Consider the following 20,965-nt stretch of genomic DNA (forward strand, 5'->3'; position numbering starts at 1 on the left):
GCCATCCAGGCACCCCAGTCTCCCATCTTAAAGATAAACCTATACCCTCCCAGAATTCTTTCTTTCCCATTAAAACTAGCTCCTAGAAATGAACACTTTATTATCTCCATTTCCTTATTTCTCATTCCCTTATTCCCAGCCTAATGTACTCTGTCCTCAGTGTTGGGCACTCGGAAATAAAGTCACTAAAGACCAGATTATCAATTACAAGACTCCTCTCTGCCTCATTTCACCATTCCCTTCTTCTAGACCTGCACTGTCCAGTATGGTAGGCAGTAGAAACATGTGCCTATTGAGCACTAAAAATGTGGCTAATCCATATTGAGATGTGTAAGTGTAAAATACACGCTAGAATTAAGATAAGCATAAAAGGGTGTAAAATACCTCACTAATTTTCATATTGATTACATTATTGATATTTTAGATATACTGAATTAAATAAGGTATTGTTAAATTTTCTTATTTCTACCTTTTTTTTTTTTTTTTTTTTTTTCAGGGTAGGGGGGAGAGGGAGAGAGAGAGAGAGAGAAGCAGAGGGAGAGAAAGAATCTTAAGTAGGCTCCACACCCAGCACAGAGCCTGACTCGGGGCTCAATCTCACGACCCTGAGATCATGACCTGAGCTGAAATCAAGAGTTGGATGCTTAACTGACTGAGCCACCGGGCACCCCTCTTATTTTTTTGTACTTTTAAAATGTGGTTGTTAGAAAGTTTTTAATTATATAAAACTTAAAATGACATAAAAATGTATGTCACAAAGTTTCTATACTTGTTTGTTTCCCCTTTTGATTTCCTAAGACTACTCTCCTTTGGTTCCCTTCCTCTTCTCTTTCCTTCTTCTCAATCTAAGAATCGACTTCATAGAGATTTCTCATCTCCTGATGAGCAAACCAAATTCTACAATGCTATAGGAACGAACGTAATGAACGCAAATCTTTTTACATCTACTGGATTTAAGTGCAAAATTCTTCAACAGGGCATACCAGGCTCCTGCCCCCTCAGGTCACATGGCTCCTGCCCTCCCACTCCTTCCTCAGCTCTGCCCTGATACACTCTAGCAAGCCAAACTTCTTTCTCCCATATGTCTGCTGTACCTCTACCAGGAATACACTTCCTTCCTATTAATAATTAAGAAGCAAAGCTTCAACCATCATTTGTTTGCTCCCTGTTTGGCTCCAGGTCTGGATCAGAGAGGTGAAGTCCTAGCCTGCAAAGAATTAAAGTTTAGATATAGCCAAAACAAGAGCCCCAATTACTTATGACTATCAATTTAGGAACAAGAGTTCTAAAAAACAGGGGCATCTGGGTGGCTCAGTCGGTTAAAGCATCCAACTCTTGATTTTGGCTCAGGTCATGATCTCAAGGTCATGAGATTGAGCCCCACGTTGGGCTCTGCACTCAGCGGGGAGTCTGCTTGAGATTCTCTCTCCCTCTGCCCCTCCCCCCTACTCAACGTGCGTGCTCTCTCAAATAAATGAATCAATCTTTAGAGAAAGTTATAAAGAATAGAGATTAAAATTTTTCCCTTGGGGGTGTCTGGGTGGCTCACTCGGTTAAGCATCTGCCTTCAGCTCAGGTCATGATCCCAGAGTCCTGGGATAAAGCCCGGTGTCAGGCTCCCTGCTCAGCAGGAAGTCTGCTCCTCCCTCTCCCTCTACTCCTCCCCACTGCTTGTTCTCTCTTTCTCTCAAATAATTTAAAAATAAATAAAAATTAAATTTTTCCCTTGGGTTGCCTGGCTAGCTCAGTTGGTAGAACATGCAATGAGTTCAACTCCCACATCGGGGGTAGTTTACTTATAAAAATGTTTTCGGGGTGCCTGGATGGCTCAGTTGGTTAAGTGTCTGCCTTCGGCTCGGGTCATGATCCCACAGACCTGCGGATAGAGGCCCACATCAGGCTCTCTGCTCAGCGGGGAGCCTGCTTCTCCCTCTCCTACTCCCCCTGCTTGTGCTCTCCCTCTCTGTCAAATAAATAAATAAAAATCCTTAAAAAAATGTTTTTCCCCTTTAAAATACAAGTTCTTTCTTTTTTTTATTTTTTAATTTTATCATGTTAATCACCAAACATTACATCATTAGTTTTTGATGTAGTGTTCCATGATTCATTGTTTGCGTATAACACCCAGTGCTCCATTCAATACGTGCCCTCTTTAATACCCATCACCAGGCTGACCCATCCCCCCACACCCCCTCCCCTCTAGAACCCTCAGTTTGTTTCTCAGAGTCCATCGTCTCTCATGGTTCGTCTCCCCCTCCGATTTTCCCCCTTCATTTTTCCCTTCCTACTATCTTCTCCTTTTTCTTAACATATAATGTATTATTTGTTTCAGAGGTACAGGTCTGTGATTCAACAGTCTTACACAATTCACAGCGCTCACCATAGCACATACCCTCCCCAATGTCTATCACCCAGCCACTCCATCCCCCCCACACCCCACCACTCCAGCAACCCTCAGTTTGTTTCCTGAGATTAAGAATTCCTCATATCAGTGAGATCATATGATACATGTCTTTCTCTGATTGACTTTAAAATACAAGTTTTGAAGAAGGATTTGAAGGACAGAACTCACCGAAAATGTTGGATGTTCAGCACTATACATGCATGAGGGACTCTGACAATCTTAGGTATCCCTGTAGTGCCTGATGTATGGAGAACATAGGCCAGGCAATGATTTAGCCTCACATCCAGGTGCTCATCTGACTTTTCTTCATTGCTGTTCCCAGAATTTGTGTTGTCTGCCGTTTTTTCTTTTTCATATTTCTGTTTTCTGTCATTTAGCATCAAGCTCCCTTCAACATTTTTCCAGTGAAGTCTGAAGAGTACTAGGTCATTATGTTCTTTAAGTGTATCATAATTCAATAATACTTCATAGGAAGATTTGAATTTCTGTTACATGGGGAACAAAGTTCACAGTATAAATATGTTAAAAGAGGTTCTTAAAAAAAAAAAAAAAAGAGGTTCTTTTTTACATAGAAGTAATACAAAGTATTCATTTACTCCTTCAACATGGTTTTGAGTACTTCTATATAACTAGGGATTAAAAAAATAAATTAGAAACCTGCAAGAATAGGGGTGCCTGGGTGGCTCAGTCGTTAAGCCTTCGGCTCAGGTCATGATCCCAGGGTCCTGGGATTGAGCCCCACATCGGGCTCCCTGCTTGGCAGGAAGCCTGCTTCCCCCTCTCCCACTTCCCCTGCTTGTGTTCCCTCTCTTGTTGTCTCTGTCAAATAAATAAAATTAAAAAAAAACAAAACAAAACCTGCAAGAATAAAGTGCTGTCTTTATTTTCAATGTCACCTTCAAAATAAAAAGACATAAAAACATACAACTGTAGGGCAACTATGACAATGAATATGCTTGAAATGTTAATGGGAATAGGAGACTGAATTTAACTCTGTCTGGAAGGTCTGAGATTGCTACATCATATGTAATATTTGGGTTATAAGAAGCTTTTGTCCAAATGAAGTGGAGTACTTTATTATTCAAACACCTAATGCAGAGTATACGACCCGAGAAAGCTAATGTTGTGGAGAATGTTAACCATTCCAATAAGTTGAAGAACTGGGGGAGAGGGAGAAGGTAAGTAGAAGAGGAGATGCTATCCTTAATATCCTTTTGTATATACTCAATACTAATGAGTTTACACCTTAACCTTATAAGCACCTTATAAGCAATGAGATCCAACTGAAGGTGGCAACAGCATAGTCTAGACTTTACTCCATCAAGGACAGACTGGTAATTGGTAAGATTTTTGATAAGTGAGGGTCTTCTAATGAAACTTTTGCAACAATTGGGATATGCATATAAGGCCTGAACTAGTCTGTTGCAACAAGAGTGGACAGACAGAGCCTATGAGCAAGAGTCAATAGGGTTGCGTAACTCTCTGGATACAGAGTGAGTCTAAGAAGACTGCAGAGTTTCTGGCTCAGGTATTTGGTAGATGGAGATAGATTAATACAGATTTACTTAATTTGGATAAAAAGATGCTAAATTCAATTTTTACATGCTAAAAGTGAGGCTCCTTTGAATATACCTTTTTAGGTTGATAAAAAGCAGCTTAATGAAACATAACAAGTTTTCACATCAAAGAAATTACTATAAAAGACAAATGAGAGAAAAATAAGAGAAATGAGAGAAAAAGGTCACAATGCAAGAGCCTATAGTGTTTTGTTTGTTTGTTGTTGTATATTAGGGGTCAGGTGTGGTGTGACCGGCTTTCCTAACTGTTTACATTTGTCAAAACTCATCAAAATATACACATAAAATTGGTGATTTTTATTGTATGTCCAATAAACCTCAACAACTGATTTTTTTTTTTAAGATTTTATTTATTTATTTATTTGACAGAGACACACACAGCGAGAGAGGGAACACTAGCAGGGGGAGTGGGAAAGGGAGAAGCAGGCTTCCCGCTGAGCAGGGAGCCCGATGCGGGGCTCGATCTCAGGACCCTGAGATCATGATCTGAGCAGAAGGCAGACGCTTAACCAACTCAGCTACCCAGGTGCCCCTACTGACAGCATTACAAAAAACTGAGAACCACTGCTCTAGTGGATGCTGAGCATATTATACATGCTCAATAAATATTTGATTGCTCATGTGTTAAGGAGGAACACTTACATCAAAGTCATGGAACAGGAAGCAAGGTACTTTCTAGGGGATTTTCTATGTGCCCAACTCCTTATAAGCAGTTAGAAAGAATACCTGATACTGACAATTCTCATACCCAACCACCTATTTTATAAAACTTTCACCAAGGTTAAGAAAAATGAATGTCGGGGCGCCTGGGTGGCTCAGTCGGTTAAGAGTCTGCCTTTGTCTCGAGTCATGATCCCAGGGTCCTGGGATCGAGCCCCACATCGGGCTCCTCGCTCAGTGGGGAGTCTGCTTCTCTCTCTCCCTCTGCTGCTCCCCCTGCTTTTGTGCTCCTTCTCTCTCTGTTGAATAAATAAATAAAATCTTAAAAAAAAAAAGAAAAATGTCACATCCGTTTTAGTTTTGCTTACATCAACAAAGAAATAACCAATCTGAGAAGAAAACTTTTGACTAGACACGAATAGGTTTATTTAGAGAATGTTAACCCATTATATGTAGCCTATTATACCTCAGTTGTCTCTTTCTAGAGACTTTAATACCCGTGATTCTCTAGGAAGTCCTCCATATATCTCAAGCTCTTGATATTTTTTGCTATATATACAGATAGAGATGCACACACATACAGATACATAGGTGGATGTATTTAAGTTACCCTCAAATATAAATTGGTTCAGATAGGAAAAGGGTAAAAACAGGCTAAATTAAATATATGTTCTATAATGCTCTATTCCTCCTTGGTAAAAATATTTTACAAATAAAATGATGAAACATGGGATGCATTTTGCTGAACACCTAACACCAAATATTACCCATAAAGCAGTGTTCCTTGCCTAGGTATTTGGTTGGCAGTCATTTAAAAAATTAAAAAATAAATTTAGTTTTCCAGAGAAGTCTGGAAAGTGCTAATCTCTTTTTCAAAATTTAAGCCTGGTTATAATTCTTTAATGTTGCTGACCACTGTAAATTGAAACACTTATCTTTTATATTTGTGGCAAGTATTATAAAATTTTCCTAGTATAGAAACAACTTTGGAAAGAGAAAGGAAATTCGAAACAATGCAGTACCTTATTATACATCTAGAACACACGTTCATGCTATAGAGCAGTGTTTCTCAACAGATTGTAGGGGGTAAAGGGTGCCTCCAGGAGATATCTGGTAATTTCTGGAGACAATTTTGGCTGTCACAACTCGGGGGGGAGGGTGCTACTGGCATCCAGGGGGTCGAAACCAGGGATGTTGCTAAAACAACCTATAATATACAGGACACTCCTCACAACAATTACCCAACCCAAATGTCAAAAGTGCTGAGACTGAAAAACTGCAGAGTTAGAAAAGGTGGACATGGATGGACAGACACACAACCTTCAACTGAAAAATAAACATAACACATAAAAAAAACCAATTTAAATACACACACTTACATGAATTTGCTGTTTTTCAACAAGAATATAACTTAGATTACATTTTTTCATAAAATGAGTTGATAATGCTGGTGGTGCATCTGGATCAAGAGGAGCATAAGCAGCAGGGACTTGGAGAATTCTAAAGAAACAGTACAGAGTCAGCATAGAAGATCTGCTGAAAATCATCTTTAAGTATTTCTCTACGTACTTTACTGTTGACTATATCAGAAATGCCCAATATTTTTGTTGACACATCTTTGGTTATAGTTATTTTTATTTTGTCTTTAAGACCGAATATCCGTTATTAAATTTTTATCACTTAATATACAGAAATCCAAGATTTTTTTAAAGCTAATGTATTACAGTAGAATATACTTGGTTAACACTACTACTAAAATACCAAATAGGTAGCAGAGTCTTGTTTCTTCATCTAACTAAGATAACATAAGCTAAATATCCATATGTAACTTACTAGTATGCAGATTAATACAATCTATACTAAAAATGACATTTCACCAAATCCAGGATACCTTAAGGGGGAGGGAAACAACTTTAAAACTGATTTTTAAGTGGCAATAAAGATCCAAAATTAGTTAGTTGTTTTAACTAAAAGTACTTTCAGGTAGGGGGACCTGGCTGGCTCAGTTGGTAGAGCATGGGACTCTTGATCTTGGGGTTGTGGGTTTGAGCCCCACTTTGGATGCAAAGATTACTTCAAAATAAAATTTTAAAAAAGCACTTTGAGGTATACTTTGGAGACAATAGATTTTTGTAGGAAATTCTCAATAAAATTTTGTCAATGATTGGATGAAAGTAAAATTTTAACTTTTTTTGCTTTACATTTATACAATTTATCTACTAACACACATCCCGTGGGATGAGTATCAACTTTTCTAATTCTTTAGCAGCTCTTATTTACTGCAGAACCCAAGTACAGAAATCACTATATAAGGATAATATTCTGGAACTTAATGAACATTTTGCAAATGATTTTTTGAATTAGTGTCTTCCTCAGTTCATAGCTCAATTTTTATGAACCATCATTCAAAACTTTCATTTATTAATTCATTCACTTACTGAATACCTGAGTACCTAGAACTTCAGTCTCAGGGGAAAAAAACAGTTACAATATTTCTGAAATACTTGTTTTCTCTAATATAACAGAATTTATGACTGTTTTCTTTTGGCAGACAAATGAAGCCCTTATATCTTGGAGATATTTAAGTGTTCTATTAGCGAAAACTTCTGGTCTCTCCTACATAAACTCAGATTAACTAACTTAAATGATTAAAAATAATCTTGGGGTAGGGGCACCTGGGTGGCTCAGTTGGTTAAGCACCTGCCTTCAGCTCAGGTCATGATCCCAGGGTCCTGGGAACCAGCCCCAAATCGGTCTCCCTGCTCAGCGGGGAGTCTGCTTCTCCCATTCCCCTTGCTTGTGCTCTGTCAAATAAATCTTTTAAGAATTTAATAAATCCTTAAGAAAAATAATAATCTTGGGATAAATATGAATTCCTTTAGCCTAAAATCTAACAAGCAATACATAAAAATAAAATAGTAAACAGAATAGTAAGTTACAACATATTCTATGTATTAAAGAATTATAAGTTAGATTAGAAAACTAAAAATTTAATATTAAAACAATTACCCTAAAATCCAAGAGGGTAAGTTTATCCCAGGATGGCAGTAGAGACCAACTTCCCGAATTCCTTGAAAGGTACAGTGTAATTGCAGGAAATTTGATAATTCTGAAGCAGCATTAACCACAGTCTTATAGGTGTAATAAACTGGAGGCTGGTTGTTACACTCATCAAAACATACAGCTATTTTATCTGAATAAATGGAGGCAGCCTGATGCACCAATTCTTGAAGAGTCATTTCACTGAAGTTTCTCTAAACATCATTGGCAGCAGAGAACTCTACCTATATACAGAAATATTATGGGGACAGGGAGTTTTAGGGAAACTAGTAGGATGAGAAAGGGAGAGAGAAACTTCTATATAAATTATTCCTCACAAAAATAAATATACCAAAAACGTTATTAATCTCAGAAGCCAGGAATGGTCTGTGGTGAGAACAATGAGGCTGAAAATTAATCTGATACCCCTGACCTAATACTGGGTCAGTGCTGGAAGAAAATTTGGGAGAGGAGCGGTATACACAGGGGAGAATGAAACAGGTACATATGTAGTCTCTCTCAACTGCCCACAATGGGAAAAAACAAAAAATTAACCAATAAAACTCAATTTAAAGCACTACATGCTTAATTTTTTCATTTTTCTTTGGTTATCGTTCCAGATTAAGATAAAGTGGTTAAAATCATGCACAAAAGATTAACTCAAATAAACTGTGCTTTTAGGAACTGAACTTAGGTGACAGCAAAACAAACCTTTGATAGGAAAAAGAAAACTACCTAAATCCACCCAATTTTAGTCCACTATATATAAACTATATTATTTATTATAATACTTCAGAGGTCACATCAAGTCACTTTTATAAATGTTGAATAACCTCTTTATTCTCTCTTTTTAAACTGCCAATAAATCCATTTAAATTTAAACCATAGTGTTATAACTCAAAGCACTGTATCAATACAATATTGTCTGGACTTCTCAATAAAAATATAAAGATTTTAAACAGTATTTCATCAAAAAAAAACTTTAGGGATCATCGATTTAGAAGAAATAACTGCTAGTATTTCCTTGAGAATAAAGGTGATTTTTTTTTCTCTTCTGTGAACTCTTTTCTGTATTTCAAAAGCAGGTAAGATTTACCAAGTAGCCTACTTTAGTTTTTTTTTACTTGTGCATACATATTAGAACTGATTTCATTGATTCAAAATAAAATTAACTTTTACCTATATCATTTAATTTATATGAATTAGTAAACAAAATATTCCTAAAGAGAGCGAAATGAACCAACAACCATTGAGACCCATAAGGTTTGAAAATGCCACGTTATCTAAATATAAAATTTAAAAACATAACTGTGGTACTTAGTTTTTAATAAGCATTTCTATAAATATTTTCTTTTGTAATGTACAAGATAAAAATTTTAAACTTTTCCTCATACACACAAATGATCATTATATAAAGACTGTCCATAGCACGCATTAATTATGCCAAATGCGTTTTTCACAGGAGGTATAGTCAGTGCAGAAGGATATCTTCTGCTACGCTCTCCTGCTAGAGAGACAAATGGCTTACACTCTAAGGCATTTTCACAAAAATGGTATATTGTATGTATCCCCCCAAAATGCATTTTTAATGCAAAAACAATTACAGCCATTAATTTTCCACATGAAGACATTCTGATTATTATACTCCAAAATACCTGACATCAAAGGGGCAAGATTATAAAGTTAACTTTAAAAAATACCATTTTTATGACAAATTACAACACTCACCACACATCTATGTAATTCAGATGTTTTTCTACTTTTAACTGCCAGTTTCCCAGTGGTTGCTACAGAGACTTAAGGCAAGATCTATTGCGTAACGTTTTTATTTTAACAATCAAATACATTCTCTCCAATAAAAAAAATACTATACTTAAAAAAATACTTATTGGACACCAAACATTTCTGAGACCTCATGGGGGGGGGTAGCAAATCTGGTAAGCAGATTTTATAGGTAATGGAATCATTAAGATATTCGCTACTTCATTTGTAACAGTAGAGGCTATTTATGAAGTTATCAAAGGTCTTAAGAGTGTCAACAAATTCTCGCGCTCCAAGGGTTTCTCTTCCCAAGTTATCAGTTATTTTAAAGAGAGTTAAATAATCTAGAAACTTTATTTTGCTGTATCCACTGGCTTCTTAATTTACATTATGCAACTACATTTAATAACAATGCACTCTGTAGCTCCCACAACGCTTTTTCATTTGCTCTTCCAAACCAATAGGTGGAGCAGATTTATTTCCTTCAGAATGAAGGAGCCGAGGTCTGAGGCTGGGTAACTCTGGAGAGATCACACAGGTCAGTTTAGTCTTTGCAGGACACCAACCTGCCAGACGCCACTGACACACATCCCAGGCGAGGCGGTGGCCTTGAGGCTGAACCAATCTGCACAGCCAGCCCGAGGCCTCACCCTACTTCACTTCCCTCACACAAGCCCCTGCTGGATGCCGCCTCCTGCGAGACTCAGAAGGCCTGACGACTGCGGCAGAGGCTTTAGCCCATCCGGACCCTCCAAAAGCCCGAACCCAGAATCTCCCCCAACACATATTAAAAAAACAGTTACCCGCAAGCCGTAAAGTGAACCCATCGCACTCGCCGCCGGGGTCTGAGAGGCACGGGCTCTCCCGTAATCTTCTGCGTCGCTGCATTGACGTCAGCTCGAGCGACCGGGGGCAGATAGTGTCCTAAAGCCCCGCCCCCTCCCAAAGGGGCTTGCGCCAACTCGGGCAACACCTGGCAGTGTTTTTGCCTACTGCTCTCAGCTCAGACACCTGTTGTGGTCACGCTGGATTTTTGGACAGGGTTTGCATAGACTTTGGAGCAGCTTAGAGCTGTGCCCTTTCATATTTAAACTCGGGCGAGATACTTTAATTCGGAGCCCATAAAGTGCAAAGATACTGTCTAGGTTTGATGTGAAGGAAGGTGAAATAGCTGTGAAATGCAATAGTAAATGGACTTAATCCATCTGACAATTTCTCAGAGTAGAAATGGAGTTTGGAAGATTGTGAGTGCCGTGATGAAGCCTGCAAAGGAGGTCCCTGTCACAATTAGGCTGGCATTTTAATTGGAAGAGACCGATTTAAACGATGAGTAAGAAATTTTCAGCTTTCAGTAGGAGCAATAAATAAAATGGGGGGGGGGGAGTTACCTAAGCTATACGCCTGAATAACAATTGGTTTCCAACTTATTACAGTTGGAGACATGTAAATTATTACAGATGTCAAGGGAAATAATTTTATTTTTAAGCTACTCTGCAATAGCAGAGGAAGTGATCAGGTTTTAAATTTTTTGCTGTGGGGCACCTGGGTGGCTCAGTCGTTAAGCGTCTGCCTTCAGCTCGGGTCACGTTCCCAGGGTCCTGGCATCGAGCCCCGCATCGGGCTCCCTGCTCAGCGGGAGGCCTGCTTCTCCCTCTCCCTCACTTGTGTTCCCTCTCTTGCTGTGTCTCTGTCAAATAAATAAATAAAATCTTAAAAAAAATAAATTGCTGCTAGAGTGATGTTGGTTTTATTATAATCTTTCACCTCGGATATTAATGATAGTTTTAGTTGTTTTTCCCCTTGTACAATCTACTTTTTTTCTTCTGTTGGTTTTGGACTCTTTCATATTAGAGGCTTCCTGACGTGTCTGGTAGTCATGCATTATCTGCACATATTTAAAAGTGGGACATTTAAAACTTGATTGGAAACAGTCTGTGGGACAATTTGTTGAAAATCAAGTTGAGAGAAAAGGGCTGTGGTGTATGTTTCGGGGTGTGTGTCTCAGAATGGAGTATAAAATTTATCACTTAATTCTATTTCAGGTGCCTAATATCCTCCAATATGAAGACATTGTTTTTGTGGGGTTTTTTTTTTTTTTTTTTTAAGATTTTATTTATTTGACAGAGACACAGCAAGAAAGGGAACACAAGCAGGGGGAGTGGGAGAGGGAGGGAGAAGCAGGCTTCCCGCCGAGCAAGGAGCCCAATGTGGGGCTTGATCCCAGGACCCTGGGACCATGACCTGAGCGAAAGGCAGACACTTAATGACTGAGCAACCCAGGCGCCGCAAGACATTGTTTTAGGGGCACCTGGGTGGCTCAGTCGGTTGAGTGTCCAACTCAATCTCAGCTCAGGTCTTGATCTCAGGGTCAAGAGTTCAAACCCCACATTGGTCTCCACGCTGCGTGTGGAGCCCACTTAAAATTAAGAAGAGACACCTGGGTGGCTCAGTCAGTTAAGTCTACCTTCAGCTCAGGTCATGATCCCAGGGTTCTGAGGGCTCCCTGCTGAGTGGGAAGTCTGCTTCTCCCTCTGCCCCTTCCCCACCAGTCATGCACGCTTTCTCAAATAAATACGATCTTTTAAAAAAGATTTTAAAAATTAAAAAAAAAAAAAGAGGCGCCTGGGTGGTGCAGTTGGTTAAGTCCAACTCCTAGTTTCAGCCCAGGTCATGATCTCAGGGTCGTCAGGTTGAGCTCTCCATCAGTGGACAGTCTGCTTGAGATTCTTTCTCCCTCTGCCCCCCCAGCTCATGCTCTCTCTCAAATCTTTAAAAAAATTTTAAAAAGAAAAAAACCATTATTTTACTTTCTCCTGAACACAGAAGCCTTCAGAATTAGGCTATACAGGGGTGACGGGTAGTGGCATAAGGATAGAACTCATTCCTAAATGAACTTCCAATCCTTTTAGTTACCCTTGTCACCCCTCTTTCCAGAAGCCAACTTCTCAGTTCCTTAAGGGGTTCCGTCATATAAATAGGATTGTTTATTGGCTTTGCTTCCTGCTGGTTTAGAATTTAGCTTTTCTAAATCAGCTGAGCCCTTTGCTTTTGACTCCAGAATCTTTTCCTCTATCCTTGAGAGTTTAGGACTCTTATATCCCTTTACTATCATTTTCAGGGGGTCTTAAGAGTAAACAAATGCAGAAGACTATGTTCAAAACACCATTTTTACCTGGTAATCTAGAGTGATCATTCTATAACATACACCAGATTAATCATAGCATTCTCCTGCTTAAGACCTCCTTCAGTGGTCCCTCATTGCCTACAGGATGACAGACTCTACCAAGGTAAACAAGATGGCTCATTATCTAACCCTGTTACAGTTAACCACTGCTCTCCTACCCTCCACATTCCTCATACCTGGTCCTGAAAGCTCCAGCTATGATAAGACCCTAGTAAATCTTCTGAGCATGCCAACCCCTTATCAAATTTCCACACCTGTGTTTTGGCAGGGTCTCAGGCTGAAATACCCTTTCTTCTCCCCATGTCTGCTCAATGAACATTTATCCCCTATGAAAACACAGCTTAAACATCACCTCCTTGGGATGCTTGGGTGGCTCGGTCGGTTAGGCGTCTGCCTCTGGCTCAGGTCATGATCCCAAGGTCCTGGGATCGAGTCCCACATCAGGCTCCTTGCTCTGCGGGGAGCCTGCTTCTCCCTCTGCTTGAGCAATCTTGTGCTCTCTGACAAATAAACAAAATCTTTAAAAAAAAAAGTCACCTCCTTGGTCCCTTTCAAGCCTTGTATTAGAATTTACCCATCCTCCCCCCACCATCCCATGAACCCAACATACTGTTGGGAGGGACACTGCCATGACCCTTAATGTCCTTGCAAATTCTTGCTGGGTATGTCAAAAACACAAGGTATTGATTGCTCTTTATTCAGGTCATTTGTCAGGGTTGTTTGGGGTGATGGATCTTCAGAGCTGAGGTAATGTCTTTCCCAAGGAGCAGGTTTGCTTCCATTTACTATAAAAGCAAATCCCCCAAACTTAGTATTCCTTTCCTGTCACACAACCCACTGCATGTGCAGACATCCATCTCTGCCTCACTCCATCTCCCCAGTGGGACTTGGGATGCATGGCGAACTGACAAATGTGAAGCTCTGGCCACTGCTTTTGCCATGAGTAACAAATTTCTCTTTGACCCAGGAATCTCAGGTCTATTGCCACGAAACAGTAACAGGCTAGCATATTAGCTTTTCAGTAGGGTATAAGCCTACACCTTTCCCAAACGGTAACTTACACTTTTTTTTTTTTAAGATTTTATTTATTTATTTGATAGAGAGAGACACAGCGAGAGAGGGAACACAAGCTGGGGGAGTGGGAGGGAGAAGCAGGCTTCCCACGGAGCAGGGAGCCCGATGTGGGGCTCGATCCCAGAACCCTGGGACCATGACCTGAGCTGAAGGCAGACACTTAACGACTGAGCCACCCAGGCGCCCCGGTAACTTACACTTCTTACAGAACCTATCAACAGCTGCATTTAACTTCTTATACTAAAGTATCTTGAAAACAGTTTCATGTCTTATGCACCTGTTTCCCCAACTATCTTTTTACTCTTCTCCCATCCACTACATTAATTCCTGGGAAGTTTCAAATGCCTATCCCAGAACCTTGCTGATCCTTTGCACATTTATTGATGCATTCTAATTTCACTTCTTTTCACCTAATCCTCCACCTCATCTCAGTTGCCAACGTCCTTTCTTTTAAAAATAAAAATGATTTCAAAAACAATTTTGAGTATCCTTGACCCTACCTCCAATGTGTGGGTTTTCCATCCATCACGCAATTAACTCAGGAACAGCTAGTTGGAAGGAACGCAGAGGACAAGGTATGTGGAAAGGGAGCATGGAGCTACCACGCTCTCCAAGCATACCACTCACCCCCGCGTCTCCATGTCACCAACCAGGAAGTTCTCCAGACCACGAGTCCTTCTGGGTTTTTATAGAGGCTTAATTATGAGGGCACAATTGATTAAATCACTGGCCATTCCCTGTTGATTTAACCTGTAGCTCCTCTCCCCTCCCTGAAAGTCAAGGAGGTGCGGCTGGAAGTTCAACCCTCTAATCACATGATCAGTTCCCCTGGAAAAGAGTCCTTATTCTTTTTTTTTTTTTAGATTTTATTTATTTATTTGACAGAGAGAGACACAGCGAGAGAAGGAACACAAGCAGGGTGAGTGGGAGAGGGAGAAGCAGGCTTCCCGCGGAGCAGGGAGCCCAATGCGGGGCTCGATCCCAGGACCCCGGGATCATGACCTGAGCCAAAGGCAGAAGCTTAATGACTGAGTCACCCAGGCGCCCCAAGAGTCCTTATTCTTAGGTGTTTTCAGAAAGTCACCTCATTAACATAAACACAGGTGTGGCTGAAAGGAATTTGTTATGAATATCGACACCTTTATTAGAGGCAAAACAAAAAACACTCAACCATAGAGAACAAACAAATGGTTACGAGAGGGGAGGTGGGTGGGTGAGGGATGGGTTAAATAGTGATGGGGATTAAGAGTACACTTACCTTGATGAGCACTGAGTAATATATGGAACTGTTGAATCACTATATTGTACACCTGAAACTAATATAGCACTGTATGTTGACTACACTGGAATTTAAAAAAAACACACCTTTATTGCTCTTATCACTTAGGAAATCTCAACGACTTTAAGGTATCTGTGCCAGAAATAGGATAAAGACCAAATATATATCTTATTATAAAGCACAGTATCATACTACCCTGAAGACAAGGCTAGCTCCCTGTTGTGTGCTTTGCAGCATCACAGTTGGGATAATGGTGTGTTATATGATTTACTCTTTTTTTTTTAAGATTTTATTTATTTATTTGAGAGAGAGAGAATGAGAGAGAGAGCACATGAGAGGGGGGAGGGTCAGAAGGAGAAGCAGACTCCCTGCCGAGCAGGGAGCCCGATGCGGGACTTGATCCAGACACTCCAGAATCATGACCTGAGCCGAAGGCAGTCGCTTAACCAACTGAGCCACCCAGGCGCCCGATATGATTTACTCTTAACAGTACTCAGCTGCCCAGTTGAAGGTGGAGAAAATTAGTGGTTGGGGTCACTCAGGCTTGTTTTGTCAGATGGCTAGGAAAGAATGGAGGGATGAGGAAGGTCCCACTGTTCGCAAGAGGGAGTCTATTGTATTAAAGTTCTGCAGAGGAACAAAAACACGTATAAACATACACATACCACATAAAATATATAAAAGTATATGTTTGAAAGAGAGAGAGATACATGTATTTTAAGAAATTGGCTCACACATTTGTGAGGGCTGTCAAAGTTGAAATCTATAGAGCAGGCCAGCAGGCTGGAAACTCTGGCAGGGTTTCTACGTTGCAATTTTGAAAATTCTATCTCCAGGAAACCTTCATCTTTATTCTTAAGACCTACAACTGACTGGATGAGGTCCACTCACATTATGGAGAGTAATCTGCTTTATTCAAAGTCTACTGATGGGGCACCTGGGTGGCTCAGTCTGTTAAGTGTCCGACTCATTTCAGTTCACGTCATGGAATCGAGCCCCACGTGCACTGAGCGCTGCATCACGTGGGGCTCTATGCTCAGCAGGGAGTCTGCTTGAGAGTCTCCCTCACCCTCTGCCCCTCCCTCTACTCACGCTCTAAAATCAATTTTTTTTTAAGTCTACTGATTTAAATGTTAATCAAATCTAAAAAATAACTTCACCACATCCAGACTGGTGTTTGAACAAACAACTGAGCACCACAGCCTAGCCAAGTTAACACAAAATTAATCATCACACTGAAGATATCCATCAGAATGTCAATATTGAAGCCAAACAATTTTCAATGAAGCAAATTCAAAGGCTGAGGAAGAGTACAGGACCCTTGTGGGCCTCTTTCGTGCAGTCATTTTCCATTTTGTCACAGTGCAAGGAGTTCGGTATTATGGTAGATCCTGAGAACTTCCAAAAAAGTTAAAAGCAGGGGCGCCTGGGTGGCTCAGTCGTTAAGCGTCTGCCTTCAGCTCAGGTCATGATCCCAGGTCCTGGGATTGAGCCCCGCATCGGGCTCCCTGCTCCACGGGAAGCCTGCTTCTCCCTGTCCCACTCCCCCTGCTTGTGTTCCCTCTCTCGCTGTGTCTCTCTCTGTCAAATAAATAAATAAAATCTTAAAAAAAAAAAAGTTAAAAGCACTGGTTCCTGCCATCTAACAACTTCTCAGCTACATAAGAAGAAAATTTATGCACACACAAAAAATGAGTTTACATTGCATACTATAGCTTAGTCTAAAATGTCGAAGGGGCATGCAGCTTTTCCTAAGAGGCTTGGATTTTCATTTTGACTTAAACAAGAAGGCAACTTTCCTTAGGAGTTGACTAAGCTCTATTTGAAATCCAAAGAAAGAAGGCATGAGAAGTGATGCCCTGGGGCAAGATTTTCAGAGGCAATAACATATATGCATATATTATTTTATTTTTTGCTTAGAGGTGGGACTTGGTATGTTTATTTTTAAAAGAGACTATATTTTAGAGCAGTTTTAGTTCACAGCAAAATTGAGCAGAAATACAGAGTTCTCACAAACCCCCTGCCCCCACACATGCATAGCCTCCTCCATTATCAACATCCCCCACCAGGATAGTACATTTGTTTCAACTGATAAACCTACATGGATACATCATTATCACCCAAAGTCTATAGTTTACATTAGGGTTTACTCTTGGTGATGTACACTATGGGTTGGAACAAATATATAATGACATGTATCCACCATTATAATATCACACAGAGTAGTTTCACTGTCCTAAAAATTCTCTGTGCCCCTCCTATTCATCCCTTCCTCCCCCACCACCCCTGGCAACCACTGATGTCTCCACAGTTTTGCCTTTTCCAGAATGGCATATAGTTGGACTCACACAGTAGGTAGCTTTCACAGATTGGCTTCTTTCACTCGGTAATATGCATTTAAGTTCCCTCCATGTCTTTCCATGGCCTGATAGCTCATTTCTTTTTAGGACTGAATAATATTCTATTCTCTGGATGTACCACAATTTGTTGATTTACCTACTTTAATTTGATTTTTAAAAAAATTCCCCCAACCACAAACACATGCACACACACATTTTGGAAATCTAAGACACCTCTTCTGTTACACTCCCCATTCCCACTAGTATTTTTACAGAACTTACTACTATTATAGTGCTTACTTAGCATTACATTTTAAATAACTTTATGTGTCCTTTCTACTCAGCCAGGAGTTTTTTCCTGTTCATAAGCAATGGCCTATTTATTGAAATGTCTGGATCAGAGAAATAAGATCTGACTAGCTGGTGTTAAGAAGGGAGCCTGGATGTGACTATTCCTGTGCTATTCATCATAATGCACTGAGTAAGGTCACTATTAAAAAAAAGCACACACACATATTTAAACATATTACATGTATTTGTCACCAATGCATCACAATGAAGTCACAAAAAAGTAGGCTTAGTTTAATTCACAACAAGATAGATCCTGTGAAAACACATTTTTCATCTTCTTTGTGATTTTCAATACTCTGCTTATTTTAATTTAAAGCAGTTAAACATTTGAGAGTATATGTATAAAACTGTAATTTAATTCAGACTTCAGAAACTTGGGAAATAAAAGGTCATGATGGAGAAATATTAAGAAATTTGTAGAATTACCAAACTCTCACAGTACCATATTCCTTTATAAAAGCAGCTCAGTAAAACAAAATAAAAACAATGGGAGACAAAAACTATGGAAAACACAAAAGTCAAATCAGAGATTTTGGTTTAGTACTTTCCCTGAGTCTCTTGTTTTTAAAAATCAAATGTAACTGAGGCCAATTCAAAATTGACCCACAGGTCTTGCCTCCTCCATGCTGACATGAGGAATACATTTAAGACAAGAGGCTATATACTCAAATGGTCCCAGGGCTTTATTCAAATGCCAATTTGCTTAAGTCACTGCCACAGGGTTATGTGACCTGCTGCTGCCTGTTGTGCATGGGCTTAAAGAGCTGTCAAGATTTTATCTTGGCCTGCCATAATATAACATATGAGACTATATACCAAATGAAGACAGAAGATTTCAGTTATTAATAAATATTAAATTTCTAAATGGATTTGGACACTATATACATCAAATTAAGGTAACTTAATAACACAAAAACAAACACTTTTATGTTTTAAAAAATCTTACATAAACAGGGGTTGGGGGCAGGTCAACTTAATATTTTAAATCTCAGATGTTACAAGAAAACACTTTTAAAAAATTGTTAAATCCCAATAAAATAAAGTAGAAAAAAGTGATAAGGTGATGCTTAGAATTAGATGGGCATGCTAATTCCGAAATAGTTGTCACCTTGATTCTTAAGCAAAATTGGCCCCTACAATGTTTCTACTTGATCATTTAATTCCAACTATGTATATATATTTATACATATATATGTGTATATGTTTGCAAATGATCAAGCAGCAGTTCATTAAAAGAAAATATAATTAATAAGGATAAAAGGGTTGTTAGAATCTAAAAATTTTTTACTTCAAATGTACTAGGTTACTTGCTGGGCTTATACTATAAGGGCACTAAGTAGTATGAATCAAATATACTTTATAATCAAATGTAGGAAAGCACCTTCCACAGACATGTTTTTAGAATCATTTTTAAGACATCTCAAAGACAGGTGGCAAAGCACTGCTAAACTGTCTCCCTTCAACATAATGAAATCTCAATTTCAGAGTAACAGCCAACATTTCAAAAACTAATAATCATGCACTATCTTAAAATTGAGGGGTGAAATGATGGCTCTAACCACCAAAAGTATGACACTTTTTCACATTCCTATTAATTATTTAAGTAATATAAGTACCCGTTGCACAGGCGGGAAAAGTGAGGCACAAAAAGGTATTTGTTGTTCTTGTTTTAAGTTTTGTTAGACAGGGAAGCCAAGGTCAAAACCACACTGAGAACTCCAGGAGCCTGACACTTTTAGGATATAATGGATTCAAGGTTTGCATGAAATGTTATATTTAACTCATGTCCTGTTTACATCATACCACCTTAGTCTAACCTCTTGCAAACTCTTTAAAGCGTGGACCTGGCAAATGCCACTTACCCCACCTTCTCTGACCAGGTAAAAAAAGGCTAGCTGATGCTTGTGCGTTAAAAAAAAAAAAGAACAAAAAACAAAAGAAACACCAATGTTGTAGTATTATTTACGATTAGCAAGGTTTCAATTATGAAAATACTCCACAACTGAATTTCAATAACTTTCAAGAAACATTCCACAAAATTCTCTAAGAATCTGTGGGAAGGTACAGTGCTGACAATCCTCACTAAAACAGAAATTTACCTATTCTTTGCATTACTGTTGCTGATGTGAAATTAAATGTATGTGACCTCGGAAGTGGTAGACTCAAAGTACTAAACTACTAAATAAAACTGAAAGGATCATCCAAATTCCTAGATAACACCAAAATATTTATCTAGGATTGTTAAGGAAAGCATAGCACTTTGGTACTCTTTTCAGAACTCTCAAAACTTGTAAAGGTAAACATAAGCATGTGGCATTTTACATCGTTTCAAGGGAGTAACAGTAAATGGACAGGATGTTAACCACCACTAAAACTTCTTGACCAACTTTATATCTTGAAAAATCTTATCTGTCCCTACCAGCTACCATTCCAATTCCACAGGGTATTTTCCAGTGAGACAAGCTGTACAATGACCATTCTTCTCAAAGCATTCCAGACCATTCCCATTCTCTTGAATCATAATATCCTGCTTTTCCACTTTCTGTTTTTTAAACTTTATCCCTTCTTGTACAGATGAAACCAGTCCTCCCACTGACAGATATACAACACTGTTTGCTCCTACAGGAGGAAAGAGAGAAAAAGGAAAAGGTCATTACACTTCCTTTGGAAAGGATGAACTGCCTCAAAAAATGACAGTTACAAACAGAAAAACTCAAGCCACGATAAAAATTCCTCCTTTAGCCTCTTTAAAAGGGGGCGGGGGAAGGAAGAAGTATGTAATAAAACTCTTGGCCTTTATTATTTTTTAAAATATGAAATTGGAATTTAAGGGAGAATATAATTTAAAATAACAGTGGAGGCTTCAAATCTAGAATGGATTCAGTAAGCTTCAGGAGTAATTTTCTTGATAATGAAAATAGACTTTGAAGTCAGGAAAATCTGGGTTCAAATATAAGCTCAAGGTCACTTACTTTTCCTAGGTCTATTTTTCCATCTATAAGATAAGGGAAACATGGCCTAACTGTAGAGTAGCTGTGATATTATTACAATAATATAGATATGTTCCTGGCAAAGAGTAAATGTTCACAATAAGATATCAATTGGGTGATATTCAAAATATTTAACTGGTAAGGCACAGGCATGTCAAAAGACGCACCTGCCGTAATCAAGCAGTGTGGAGGTACCAAGGTACACTGGCTAAACATCTGTGTGCTATTTAAATACTTTCTCTCACCTAATTTGAAAAGCAAATGTTTTATCCAGGATAACCTAGATCTCCAATTCTGCTGACTTCAT

At 39.0% G+C, this 20,965-nt stretch overlaps 2 protein-coding genes across 3 annotated transcripts in view; both read right to left on the reverse strand.

The window, feature by feature from the left end:
• Positions 1 to 10,332, reverse strand: part of AASDH (aminoadipate-semialdehyde dehydrogenase) — a 36,535-nt gene extending 26,203 nt beyond the window's left edge. For both annotated transcript variants that reach the window (XR_004298862.1, XM_032400424.1), the window contains exons 1-4: positions 10,245 to 10,332; positions 7,651 to 7,925; positions 6,021 to 6,141; positions 2,573 to 2,889 (exon numbers count right to left, since the gene is read on the reverse strand). Coding sequence is in view for 1 of the 2 variants with exons in the window: in XM_032400424.1 (XP_032256315.1) it covers positions 2,573 to 2,889; positions 6,021 to 6,141; positions 7,651 to 7,880 (668 nt within the window). In the remaining variant the exon portion in view is untranslated. The remainder of the gene's footprint in view (positions 1 to 2,572; positions 2,890 to 6,020; positions 6,142 to 7,650; positions 7,926 to 10,244) is intronic.
• A 7,698-nt stretch (positions 10,333 to 18,030) lies between these two features.
• PPAT (phosphoribosyl pyrophosphate amidotransferase) overlaps positions 18,031 to 20,965 on the reverse strand; it is a 38,458-nt gene continuing 35,523 nt past the window's right edge. Inside the window, exon 11 of the mRNA XM_032400432.1 lies at positions 18,031 to 20,287. Within this exon, the coding sequence (XP_032256323.1) occupies positions 20,091 to 20,287 (197 nt within the window). The 3' untranslated portion in view covers positions 18,031 to 20,090. The remainder of the gene's footprint in view (positions 20,288 to 20,965) is intronic.

This window comes from Phoca vitulina, unplaced genomic scaffold (genome assembly GCF_004348235.1).
Source record: "Phoca vitulina isolate PV1807 unplaced genomic scaffold, GSC_HSeal_1.0 scaffold3, whole genome shotgun sequence".
In the NCBI taxonomy this organism is placed as follows: Eukaryota; Metazoa; Chordata; class Mammalia; order Carnivora; family Phocidae; genus Phoca; species Phoca vitulina.